At 36.1% G+C, this 14,140-nt stretch overlaps 1 protein-coding gene across 1 annotated transcript in view; it reads right to left on the minus strand.

Moving 5' to 3' along the window:
- Window positions 1-1,228: 1,228 nt before the first annotated feature.
- The window catches only part of TCEA1 (transcription elongation factor A1), a 98,794-nt gene continuing 85,882 nt past the window's right edge, over window positions 1,229-14,140 (minus strand). The window contains exons 12-17 of the mRNA XM_071207816.1: window positions 11,384-11,529; window positions 10,164-10,220; window positions 8,548-8,702; window positions 6,696-6,842; window positions 3,181-3,252; window positions 1,229-1,917 (exon numbers count right to left, since the gene is read on the minus strand). Of these exons, the coding sequence (XP_071063917.1) occupies window positions 1,909-1,917; window positions 3,181-3,252; window positions 6,696-6,842; window positions 8,548-8,702; window positions 10,164-10,220; window positions 11,384-11,529 (586 nt within the window). The 3' untranslated portion in view covers window positions 1,229-1,908. The remainder of the gene's footprint in view (window positions 1,918-3,180; window positions 3,253-6,695; window positions 6,843-8,547; window positions 8,703-10,163; window positions 10,221-11,383; window positions 11,530-14,140) is intronic.

A 14,140-nucleotide genomic window follows, 5' to 3' on the forward strand; every position in this document is an offset into this window, starting at 1 on the left:
GACGCCCTAACCACTGGGCCAAGTCCGTTTCCCCTTTCTTGGTGACTTTAAAGCTGGCCTATCTTTTCCAATATTAAGATTTCCTTGCAGAGCCTCTCCCACCACTGAAGTGCCATGTAGAGAGTGCTAGCAGGGACAGGTGCCAGGACTCCACCTCAGAACCAAGTTCTGCCTGATGGTTCCTTAACCTGTCCCAGAAAAGAAAAACATGTTTCTATGCTACTGCTTGGTACTGGCTTTTACCTAAATTAGAGTCAACTTCACTAACTTAAAACTGTACTTTAAAAACACTTTAGCAGTTGGGGTGGGGGGAGACATTTTAAAACAAAAATTAAAGTAAGCCTCAGTGCCTAAATAAAATGACAAAATGTGATAAACTTTTAACAAAAAACTTTATTGAATTACAAATTTAAAAGTGGGGCTATTTTAATTCTACTCTTTTGTTAAACTCACTCTTTCCAAAAATGCATTTTATTTTTGAAATGACAACACAATTGGTTAGTCTGTGAACTAACAAAAGGTGGGCTGGTGTCAGGGGGTCAAGTCTTACACAATATGTGTCTTAATATGGACTTTTAAATATTGTTTTCTGTGTTCCAGCAAACTGATTTGCAAAAAGAACTGGGTAAAAAGGGGGTAGAGGGAAGTGCCAAGCATGGACTGAGGTCTTTCTAGAGGTCTGTCAGAATGCGACTGAGGATGATAAAATGTGGACTTTCAGGGGACTGTAACAGTTTAGATGTGCTACAGCAAGTGTACATTAAAGGAACCTAACAGAACAAATGTATACAGTAACAATGTACTTGCAAGAGGTGAATGTTCAATAACTTGCTTTACAGACCATATACCCAGATTGCTCAACATCCTCATTCAGCATGTAACAGAGATAATCAGCAAATAAGACTTAGGACAAAAATACTTTCCATCAACCTCCATACGGAAAGACCACAGCTTTAATGGCTTATGTAACCCTTAAGCTTAATCCTAGGTCAGTTTGGATTTCAAATCAAAATCAGTCTTGAACTGTTTGCATTAATTATTCTCTAGTAAAATGCTAACATTTTCTTCCCAGCATGTCCTCCTATGCAGGTCAAAAATGATCAGAAGCTTTCATTCTTTGCCTATGCAGGGAATTATGAAAGACCATACTAAACTCTGACAGTGCTCTTTTGCAAAACTAAAATCCACACAAAATCAAGCAGGCAAACAAACAACAAAACCAAACTGATTTGAGCAATGTAAAGTCATGTTTCCAAAAGTAAAATCTATTAAGAACAAGTAATAAACATGTACAAGAAATTACAAGAAATGATGATCATGGTTAGTTACAGGTGCAAAATATCTAATTATTCCAGGCTTGACAACATATTAAAATCAAATTCATATGCTGGCTCAAATATTATGTACAATTTAGGTAAGCTGGTCAAGTATTATTCGAATACACACCATATTTGATAAACCTAAAATTATATTACCTTTTCTTCTCTTTTAATATTTGCCAGTACATGCCAATATAGAAAAAATGTAATTTCCATTTATGTATAAACAAAGAAAAACATTTTTAGAGTGTATGTTTCAGACTATAAAAAAGTTGTTACATTTTCCTTTCAGAAGAAAAAAAATTGAGTGCCAAACATTTGATAAAAGTTTTATATCAACTTACTTATAAAAATGAAAAAAAATATTCTGAAACAGATACCATACAATTATTATATGGTCTCCCTACTGTTGTGAAACTACAGAAGGTACTTAAGAAAGGGATGTTATGTCAAAAACAGACTAACCCAAGGGATGTATGCTGCTTTAAAAATCTGATTTGCTGGAAAAACTAGTTGCTTGGCAGAGTTTTAAAGCTAATTACAAAATCCATTTTCTTAACGGTCCAGACATCTTGCCAATTCTTCCAATTCAACAAAACTGTCAAAAAAGAAGAAAAACTTTGTGAGACCTTTAAATACAGGCAATGGGTTATATAGCTCTCATTTAAACCTTATTTTGCTAAAGAAGAGGTATTTTTGAAAAAAGATACTATATTTTTCAGATGTGATAATTACCTATCCAAAGTGTTTTACTGTTCCAACTTAAAAATGTTAGTAGGAACCAAGGAACCAGAGTAAAAATATTTTTGCATTTTAAACATCATTTTTAGCATCTATTCTTAATGCTTTTAGGTTAAAAAAAATTACTTGACAATTCCAAAGAGATATAGGAGAATACATTTGAACTTCTTGAGTAAGCCATCCTAGTCATCAACTTTCTACATTAAATTGAACTTTCTTAAACCCAGTAGGTACTATGTCTGACCTTGAATGCCTGTATCCAAAACCAACTGCAATATGCCTGCTCATAACAATAATGCTGCATCACACAAAATAAACTTAGAAGAGCTAGTTACCTGGAAAATCTAGATAACCTGAAATGTACCTGTTATCTCCACTTAGTACATAAGAAAATGACAGTTCAGTGAAAGTGGCAAGGAAGTTCAAAATCTGTTTGTTTGCCCCGGAAGACCATATTCCTACCATGTTAGTTTTCCTAACTCCACCCCATGCTACCCCATCCCATTGCCATCTCTATCAAAAATAAAAGCGTTTTTAGGACTGATGTGTACTTCTCCCAATTCTAAACCATATTTTTTTGTGGCTTATCAAAACCACTCAAGAATGAATCCTTTAAATTACAGTAATTTCCCTGCTGGGGCTACTTCAAGAGTATACAGATAATATGAAGGCTCAGTGAAAGACAAACCAGATCAAGACAATGGTTCATCAGAAATTCCTAAAATAAACACAAAAATCACTACACTTGATTTCAAGAAGGTAACGTCATTTTCTAGAAATGAAATCTATTAAAACAAGTAATACATGTGTATAAAAGTACAAGAGAAGAAGTAAATTCCGTATTCTCAATTTGAATGAATAAAGACAGGACTGTGAGACAATCACCACACATTTACATTTTACTCCTGCTACTTCTACATGAAAACAATATGAAGACAATAAAATAAAATAAAAACTCTTTATTTCTAGTAGAGTAAAAAATGGTATATTCCATTTCAAATAGTCACAGACTTTCAGAGCTCTGCATAGTGTGAGGATGCATATATATAAGATACATAGGCAGGCTTTGAAAAAAGTATTCTTTTACAGAGAAGTATATGAATGCAAGAGGGTGCCGTACCTTCCATCGATTTCCACATTCATTACAGACGACAAATGTTGTCATCGGTTCATCAGCACTACGTGTTTGTACCTGCCGCAAAAGTATGTATAAAAATAGATTACTTTTTGCAGTACCATAAAAAGCATAACCTATAAGAACATTCTACATGAAGATATATAACCACAATAGTACCACAATAAAAAGTATAAGAAACTGAAGTTCAAATAAACTAATGTCTAAAGAACATGCATTCTAATTCCTTCCTTGTTTTCATTTGTTTAATTTATCTTACCTAAGTGGGAAAATTCACTAGCCACTAATTAAATTGTTTTTTATAAATAGCTAATATAAAAGTATATGTATCACTCTAAAAGCACAAACATGTAAATTTTTAAAAGATATCAATTTTGTCCTTTTGGTTGTGCAAAGATGCAAAAATAAGAATATATCATTCTGACAAATATAAAAATGCAAATCTATAACTTCTGACAAACTAGGCAGAAACAAGGTTCGAGCCTTAAACAGCCATTCCCTGTGATATCTGGATTTGATATCTGATCCATTTTAGGATGACAATTAGAAATGCAAACAGAGCTCTATGTATAAAGACGTTTGAAGAGTATAATTTTATAATGCAAACAATGGAAAAACATATATAACAGGGAAATAATGAAGTAAGACTACGTCTATTTGATGGATAATACAGATATTAAGATATGTACAAAGGTATGCTCTGGTGCCTCCTAAAAGAAAAGATAAGCAGACAACAAATACAAAAAATGGGGGAGGGGGATAAATAAAATAAAATAAATCTTTAAAAAAACAAAACAAAACAAAGGTATGTTTATGCACTTAAGAGGAAAATACTTATAGTAGTTCAGTGAAAAGAAATATATGTGAAAAAAATTTTTATAGTATTTAACAACAACTATATTTAGGAAAAGTTCAAACACCACAATACTGAGCATTGTTCTCTCCGGATGACAGATTTATAGGTGATTTTAAATTTCCTCCTCCTATTTTTTGGGATTTTCTAAATTTTCTGTAAGAAAGTACTATTATAATGCCCTGAAAATCTGATTTTTTAAAGATTTGTTTTCTTTATCACCACCACCCCCCAATTGTTTTCACCCACTGTCTGCTCCTGTGTCCATTTGCTCTATGCTGTCTGCTCCTCTTCTCTTTAGATGGCACCAGGAACTGAACCTGGGACCTCCCATGTGGGAGAGGGGTGCTCAATCACTTGTGCCACCTCAGCTTCCTGCTTCGTTGTATCTCTCATTGTCTTTCCTCCTTGTGTCTCCTTGTTGGGTCATCTTGTTACATCAACTTGCCACACCTGCCTACTGTACCAGCTCACTGTCTTGTTTGTCCTCTCCAGGAGGCACCGGAAACTGAATTCAGGACCTCCCATGTAGTAGACGGGAGCTCAATCACTTGAGCCACATCCGCCTCCCTAATACGATTTTTTAAAATTTTGTCTACATGAGATTATAGACTTCTGAAATTCTCCACAAAGAGAACCCCTGGAACCAAAGGTCTGAAAGATAAAAAGTTTATTTCTTTAAACTACACATTCCTGAATGAACTGACAAAGCATTAGCAAAGTCAGAAGTTATTCATGTTTTTAATTAAGTTAAAGGAAAGGAAGACAAAGAAGTGTGAAGGTAAGAATCTAGAAACTCATAATATTGTATTTTGAATAAGATATATTTAATAGGATGATGACATCTCAGTTTACCAACACTTCAAAGATCAAAGATCAGAACTTTCATGGTACCCATAAACTTTGAACTAACAGTGAACTCAAAATCTCTAAGGAGGATAAAGAGCCATTCTCCAAAATAACAGCATTCTGATTATGTAAGGCCTTCAGACAAAAATGGTTTGAAAAATCCTTCTGAAATATTTTATTCATACTTAAAAAACAGATACGAGAAGCCTTTAGCTTTCTTGGTAATTTTAATCTTTTGGTAGATATATATTTACCAAGAGACACAATTCGTTCATCTGTTATTTGTCCAAAAACTTTTAGAAAAAGTAGAAAAAAATTCTACCAATAGAACTTTTTAATTCTATGAAAAAAATACTGACTTCATGTCTCCTCTAGATTCTTTCCACTAAAAGAAACAAACTTGATATTTATGTTGTTTATCTTAGTTGTTTATAACCTGAATATGTAAATAAATCATTTCCATTTTGTATGTTTTAAAGAGATTAATTACCTTTCTACTTATAACTAATACTTTTCACTGAAGTGGAACTTTTAGAATATAATTTTTATTTGATATTTTTCAAATTGACTAAAAGAAAACAGATCAAATCAAACTCAATTTTCTTAGACCTCTCTTACCATGTTGAAATATTTCAGAAACTATGAGCAATAATATTTCTACAAAATAAAACACTGAAATATCATATAATCAATCCGTTACTAACTGAAAGACTTCAAAAAGGTAAGTGCTTGAGGTTGATTAAATAAAGTATATCCAAAAATGGGAATATTATGCACCTGTATAAAATAAGAGGCAGAAGTTTATATGTCACAATATATATAAAAAATGGTAAAACAAAATATATTCATAATATAAAATGGTGTAGCCTCTGTAGAGAACAGTTTAGCAGTTTCTCAAAGAGTTAAATATGTAATTACCTTATGACATGGCAATCCTCCTAGTTATATGATACCTAGTTATATGATACCCAAAAGAATTAAAATAGAAACTCAAATAATTGCACACACCAATGTTCACAGCAGCACTATTCAAAATAGCCAAAAGATAGAAACAACCCAAATGTCCATCAACAGATGAATGAATAAAGAAATGTGGTATATACACATAAAGGAATAACAGTCAGTCATAGAAAATAAATGAAGTTCTGATACATGTGACAACATGGATGAACCTTGAAGACCTAGTGTTGAGTGGGGAAATACGCCAGAAATAAAAGGACAAAAATTCTATGATTCCACTACATGAGCTATTTAGTGTTTCTAACTAGCAGAGCTATTATGTGAGTATGACATTGGTTGAAAGGGTAAGTCTATAGTCACGTGTATTACTAGAAGGAAAACTAAAAAATGTAATATGGGACTGTATAACATAGTGAAACCTCATATAAAATACGAATATGGGTAATATTGCATATTTAAGACTGTTTTTACAAAATATAAATACAAATAAACTAGAGAGATGAAAACAGAATAAGCAACTTTGTACAGCAGGGTAAGCATAGACAGATTGGGAGATGATGAGGGGTTTTTTTGTTTTTTATTTTAATTATTATTGGAATAATGAAAACGCTCTAAAAATGACTGAAGTGACTTATTTAGCTTTCACAGTAACTATATGCATGAAAACATAAATATCAACTTATTTTCAATTCATTAGAACCTGTCAATATTAAGAAAGCATTCTTAAGAGATCATTTCTTCTCTTGAAAAAAAAATCAAAGTACTGATAATTATCTTTGCTACTTATGGTTCCAAGCATTCCTAATATGAAAATAACAATCTGTCAACAATCACAAACCTGCGTGTAAGTACAGTTCTTCTTTTTACATTTGCCACATGTGAAGAAGTCGGTCTGGGTTCCACCTGTTTTGGCCATTTGATGCTCTCTGATGGCTTCTTTGGTCAAGTTTTTCCTCATCTCTTTGAGCTCATCACTAGCCATTTCCTAGTGGGAAGATGGCAATACAACTCAGTTAGAGGCACCTTCTATATATCTTCAAGGTTCTAAAGCTCAGTCAGCTTAATAAGAACAGAACCAAAATCAATTTTTTTATAGTTTCAAAAGTATAAAATCAAAATTTTTCCTCAAAAAAGTTAAGAACTTACCGTGCTGGTCCTATACAAACCACCTATACAAACAGCCCTAGTTTTTAAGGAAAAGTGTCTCTTTATCAAAGAAACCTAGCTAATGAATGTGAAAGGAATGACAAAACCTAAAAAAGCCACCATTTTGCAACTCCTAATAAAACAAATGATTCAGGAAAGGCTCAACAGATTAATCCATTACAGGAAAGGTTGATAGAGAACTCTGCAAGGGAGAATCAAGCTGTCAGTATTTAAACCCACTGATCAATCTCAGCATGCTAAGAGTAGAGCTAAAGACAGTATGGATCTCTTGATGTGATGCAACAAGAAGCAAAAACACTATTTAACAAGTATTTTTGCAAAAAAGAAAGTTGAACTTGAACCTAATCAAGCCTATAGTTCTGGCTTCCAATTTACAGAAATCAGTGGGAAAAGGAAAACAAGTTAAATAAATAATATCCTGAGGAAGAAACAGACAAATTCATACTGTGGGATAGTCTATAAGAGAAATGAACTGGTTTCTTCTATAGGTCAATGTCATGAAGGGGTAAAAAGGGCAGAATAAACTACTTTAGATTAAAACAAAAAATACAAAACCTTAAGAGACTAAATTAGAGGGAATGATATATGCTTCAGACCTTGATACAAAGTAAATGTACGATTGGGAAAATATGAATATGAACCTAGATATTAGATAACCCCAAGGAACTATTGTTAGCTTTGTTGGATATGATAAGAAAATTGTCCTTTCTTTAAAGATGCCTCCTAGGCATATAGAGGTAAAAGGATATAACATCTAGGGGTTGCTTTAAAATAAGCAAGGAGAAAAGAAGAAAAAAGAAAAAAAGGGGGAATAGATGTAACTTAGTAGTTGAGTGCCTGCTTCCCATGTACGAGGTCCTGGGTTCAATCCCCAGTACCTCAAAAAAAAAGAAAAAAGAATAGATGAAACAAGGCTGATGGATATATGAAATTTCATCACACATTTTTTTTACTTTGTGAAAATTTTAATTTTTAATTTTCAGTTATTGTAGTGAGGCTTAAAAGGGATTTTTTAAATACAGCAATTTTTATTAGCTATATAGAAAGATAGGTTCACTCTCTTGGCTACTTAATACAATAGTGAGATTGAAGACAAACTACAAAATGTGAATTTGGTTTTCTCCATTATTTCCTATGTAAATTTAAGGAACAGTTAAAATGTAATAAATTTTAAGTTTAACCATGAAAAGTCTTTACAGATTACAAAGTCTGTTTGCAATTAGATTCATCTCTTTGATTCCACGTGAATCCGTAAGTAAAATACTGATTTTTTTTAAAATGACTTAATACAATCACTCAAAAACCATGGTACAGCTGTGGAATTGGCAAACCACTGAAGCAAACTACCTATCAATTTAAGTGTCTTAACTATTCATCTATTCTAGTCTATACAAAAATACATCAGAGTAGTTAATAACAATTTATTATATGCATAGTATCTATACAGTACTTTTATTTAAACAGGATTTACACTTGACATCATGGCATCATATCATGGAAACATTACATTTGGGTATACTCACCTCTGCTGTCATTCTAGCAAATAAGTCAGGAGGAATATTCCCACACAGTACGTTTTTCCTTAAGTTTGGATTCTTTGCATCCTTAAGATTTGATATCCTACTTCGTACTCTATTTTTATATTTCATGTCTGTATTCCTTATTTCTTGATATATAGGTACAAGGCCATTAAGGAAAAAAAAGGTTAAATTATAAAAAACCCCAATTTTCCTATTCTGCCAAAATAAGAATTCCTGAAATTTCTGAGCAGTTCACAGAAACTACCTGTAATTCATATTAAATTTAAAAACAGGGAAGCAGACGTGGCTCAACTGACACAACGTCTGCCTACCATATGAAGGGTCCGGGGTTCGATCCCCAGGGCCCCGACCCATATGGTGAGCTGGCCCACGCACAGTGCTGCCACGCGCAAGCAGTGCTGTGCCAGGCAGGGGTGACCCGTGTAGAGGTGCCCCATGTGCAAGGAGTGCGCCCCGCAAGGAGAGCAGCCCTGTGTGAAAAAATAAGTAAAAAATAAAAGCAAGGCAGGGAATGGATGCAGCTCAAGCGGTTGAGCGCCTGCTTCCCCTGTATGCAGTCCCAGCTTTGATCCCTGGTACCGCCTAAAAAAGGCAAACAAAAAATCAACTCTCATTGGGGAATGGATGCAGCTCAGTGGCTGAGTGCCTGCCTCCCATGTAGGAGGTTCTGGGTTCAAACCCTACTACCTCCTAAAAAATAAAAAAATTTTAAAAACCTCAAGGCAGTTTCTATCTGATTCCCTGTAATTGGCAAATAACAGTGATCCTACTAGTACACCTTGGGAATGAGTCATGTTTTCTTCTTAACGTTAAATGCCAGGAGCACACAAATCAATGCAATTTCAAAAAGTAACTCAGGTTCCCAACTTGAGACAGGCACAGTTTTGAACAAGAGCTTGAACTTTTACTAGTTTTGAGTTGCTCAAATCTGAATTCTAATAGGCTTCTAAAAGCCTCAGTGACTACAGTTCCCTTGGGCCCCTTCTAAGAACAGACCATTTTCGATAGCTCTGAAGGCTCATTTCTACCCCTCTGCTTAGCAAGAAGCTAGGGAAGCAGGTTTGAATGGTCTCAACAGGAGAGCAGGCCACAGCCAGCGCTGAGCTCTGGAGGAGCCCCCTTTCATTTCCTCAACCACTGTCCCCCGATGTTCCCTGCTCCATCCCCTTCCAGGGACCCCTTTCCTGGAGCCCTCTCCATGGTGCCCAACAGGAACATACTTCTCTCAGGGATAACAGGCTCCGGGGATTGGGTATGCTTGCTGAGTTTCGCCCAAACGTGAAACCCTATTTCACATTTACTAGTGTGTGTTTTCCATGTCCTTCTGCACAACTTCAACTGAGATGTTACATGCTCAGTTTGCAAGGTGAAAAATTAAAATGGCGTCAACATTCTGTGCTTTACTTTTGAAGGCTTTATATCACAAGGAAAACAGAAGAAACAAAATGACATGGATGCCCTCCTCTTTTCCAACAAAACAGTAATACAACTGGGACTGAAACTGGGAAATGAAACTTCTGATTCTATAAAGGAGAAAAAAATTACAGTTAATGTAGCTGATTATACAAAGCAATTATGAATATACACACAAAGGATATCTTCCTCAATTTGAGATCCTAATTCTTCCTCATCAGCTCCAATAGCAATGTAGTCATCTAAAAGCAGGAACAAAGAATTGTCAAGAATGAGTTATCTTAACATATTAAGAGAAATTTCAATACAGGGTCAATTAAACTGCATTCCTATTTCTTCAACCCCACTTGCCTTCCATCAAGAATCCTTTTACTTTAGCTTCATTAGAATCTGGTCCCTCTACTACCCACTAGACTCCTCTGGGATTCACCTAATATCCATAGTGCTCCTGCTCATGGATGACTCCTTATCCCTCAGGAGTGGGGAAGTAATTGATCTAGCAGGCAATTCCTCATTTCACAACTCCATAAATTCTGGTTGCTCCAGCAGAGAGTAGAGAAAGTTATAGAAAGAACTGTCTTGTCTCCTGTGACTCAGGCTTCAATGCAAAGAAACCATTCATTTCATCTGCCAGTCACATATATGGACACACTCAGAAGGCTCCTATACAAATATTCAAGAGGATAGAAAGAAATAAAAAGAAACCAGAAAGAGAAAAGAAAAATATACAAAGAGACAGTAAGGGAATCAAAATAGAAAGGGCAGAATAAGGAGAAAAATAGATCAAACTAGCCATGCTTTAGTATAACAGAAAAGAAAAAGGATGAGTTTACAGAAGATGATAAATACCACTGTTTATGAAACTAAGAAGTCAAAACTTTTACATGGTAAGACTAGATAACTTCAAATTAAATTAAGCTCCCATACATAAATCAAGATCTCTTTTCTACTTAAAAAAAAAAAGAGAACAGAAAATGGAATTAAAAACATACTACTTATAAGAAGTATATATCATACTAACATTTAGTAATGTTAAGTAAATACTCTAAAAACAATACCCCCAAAAACTCTCCTTCCAGGGGTGGAGGAATCAGTTTATGAATTAAATGTGTGTGTGTGTGTGGCCGGGAGAGATATTATATTTGTGAAAAACTTTAAACACTGAATCAGGGAAAACATGGATATATTAGAAGGCACCTATGTCTTAGAAATCCCCTGCAGATGTCGCAATATGACTTCCTCTCCCCCTTCAGTGACCCTGCTAATAACAATCCTCCCTGGCCTAAGCAGTGGACAGTGGCTATCAGCTGGAGAACGCCTGTAAAGCAGTAAGTTTGGAGGTGGAGATGGTGGTGGTGGTGATGATCAAAGTAATGGGAAGTAAAACAACATATGCCAAACTTACCTCCTGTTCGGAGAGCTGCAGCAAGCATCTCCCTACACTTTAATCGTACAGAATCAGAAGTGCTTGGTGCCCGAGGAAAAGACGAAACATAAGTATCTCGAGCATTTGTCTCATCCTTTCTGCTGCTTACATTGCCACTGGAGCTACTAAAATACACAGACCCACACACACACCAAAAAGAAATCAGAAAGAACGCTCCCAAACAATATTGCCATCATTCTTTAAAAACAAATTTGAGAACCTATATAAATGAGATAATATTTCAGTGACTCTAACATAAGTTTATTTTTGGTGTATAAAGAAGTTAAAAATTTAGTACAGGTACAAGAGACAATTTCATGTTTTTTTTAAATTAAAGATTTCACCTTGATTCGCCTTTTAAACATTAAACAATATTTTTAATAAAGAAAATACATACTACAGAGCCATACAATAAAGAAACAGCAAGGGTCTTGGTTGTGAGGAGAGGGGTGAAGGGATGGGACTAGTGAAAATGAAAACTTTCAACCAAAACTGAGGGAGGAGGGGGGAAACGTGTTTAAAAAACCCTGTTCCGGAAGCGGACTTGGCCCAATGGATAGGGCATCCGCTTACCACATGGGAGGTCCAAGGTTCAAACCCCGGGCCTCCTTGATCCGTGTGGAGCTGGCTCATGCGCAGTGCTGATGCGCGCAGGGAGGGCTGTGCCACGCAGGGGTGTCCCCCGCGTAGGGGAGCCCCACGCGCAAGGAGTGCGCCCCGTAAGGAGAGCCGCCCAGCGCGAAAGAAAGTGCAGCCTGCCCAGGAATGGAGCTGACACAACAAAAAGAAACACAGATTCCCGTGCCACTGACAACAATAGAAGCGGACAAAGAATACGCAACAAACAGACACAGAGAACAGATAACTGGGGCGGGAGGAGGGGGAATAGAGAAATAAATAAATCTTTTAAAAACCCTGTTCCAGTAAGACAACCAGTGAAGTCTATATTTAAAACACTCCCTCCTCTTCAGTATAAAAAGCCATGTGTATTGGGAAACAAGTCATGAGAATACAAAAAGGTCTCAATTTCTCCCCAGAATCAGCAACTCAATCTGGTCGTTAGGCTAATTTAGTAACTTTTCAGGCAGCTCCTGAGGAACTCCTTATATATCAGATTCTCACCAAGGCAGGTCCTTCTCCAAGTGCTTTTCTGTGACTGGCTTCAATAACTTTCATTAAAGATGTATCGCTCACCCTCTATAGATCTAACTAGCTGTTATATACAGCATTACCTCCTTGCCTTCTCTCTGAACACTACCCACTGTCAGACTTCATAAATGGATGCCCGTGGGCAAGATAGTTCATTTCATATACCTTCTAGTTGTCTCATTTCATTCCTAAAGCTTTCTCCGATTTTTCCCTCTATTCCCAAAGTTTAATCTTTACACAGGTCTGGATCATGAAGACTTTTCGATACTGTCTTCCCTACCAGACTGAGTTTCTCAAGAACAAGGACTATTACTTAAGTCTTCTTTATAACGCCAGGAGGTAGCACACCTGCCAGCAATAAATGAACAGACCAGTGTTAAAAAAAAAAAACCCAGGAAGCAGACTTGGCCCAGTGATCAGGGCGTCTGCCTACCACATGGGAGGTCCGCAGTTCAAACCCCGGGCCTCCTTGACCTGTGTGAAGCTGGCCCATGTGCAGTGCTGATGTGCAGTGCGCTGCCATCCAGGGGTGTCCCTGCGTAGGGGAGCCCCACGCACAAGGAGTGCACCCCATAATGAGAGCCGCCCAGCGCGAAACAAAGTGTAGCCTGCTCAAGAATGAAGCCGCACACATGAAGAGGTGACAAAACAGGATGACGCAACAAAAAGAAACACAGATTCCTGGTGCCGCTGATAAGGATAGAAGTGGTCACAGAAGAACACACAGCGACAGAGAGAGCAGACGTGGGGGGGGGAAATAAATAAAAAATAATCTTTAAAAAAAACAACAACAACCCACTTTTTAAATACTTTAGCTACCTGATTTTGACTTCCTGAGCCTGTAGCCAAATGCCTAGTCCACCCACTGGCAATGCCTAGTTGGACAAATGGAGCCTTTTCCTTACGGGCTGCAGTATTGCCAGCCCCACCTCTTACATTCTGGTACCTTTCTAAGCACTGAACCACATTACTTTCTCCTTAAATTCTTTTTACCAGAGATGTATAACCCTTCTCAGCTACAAGTCATGTAGATCTAACCTTGTATCTTCCTTTAGATTACACTTCAGATTCATTTCTCCAATCCTTTTCATTTCCTTCAATGTATGTGTGTGTATAAATGGATACTGATCACCTGATTTATCAGGTTTCCAAAGGATAATTCTATGCTTTTTGCAGGCAGGCTCTATGCCTAAACTTCAAGTACATATAACTGATTTTAAAAACAAACAAACAAGAACTTACTCTTCCTTCAATATTTATTTTAAAATAACTGTCTATACTATGTTCAAGGGAGTAAAACCAGTAACTCTGAATGTGATACAACTGAAAACATACATTTAAAATAGCCATAAATTATAGCCTATACCTTTAAAAAATATCAAGGTCATGAAAGTCAAGGACAGAGTGGGGAATTATTTAGGGGGAAGAGGGCATAATGTCTGCAAACCACACTTATTTGGTTAAAAAAATAAAATTACCATGCATATATGCATGTATACATGCATAAGCATACAGAAACACATATATAAAAATAATTGGGGCAACTGGGTAAAGGGCTTATGGGAGTTCTTTGTTTCATTCTTGGAC

The sequence above is a fragment of the Dasypus novemcinctus genome, chromosome 14 (assembly GCF_030445035.2).
Source record: "Dasypus novemcinctus isolate mDasNov1 chromosome 14, mDasNov1.1.hap2, whole genome shotgun sequence".
In the NCBI taxonomy this organism is placed as follows: domain Eukaryota; kingdom Metazoa; phylum Chordata; class Mammalia; order Cingulata; family Dasypodidae; genus Dasypus; species Dasypus novemcinctus.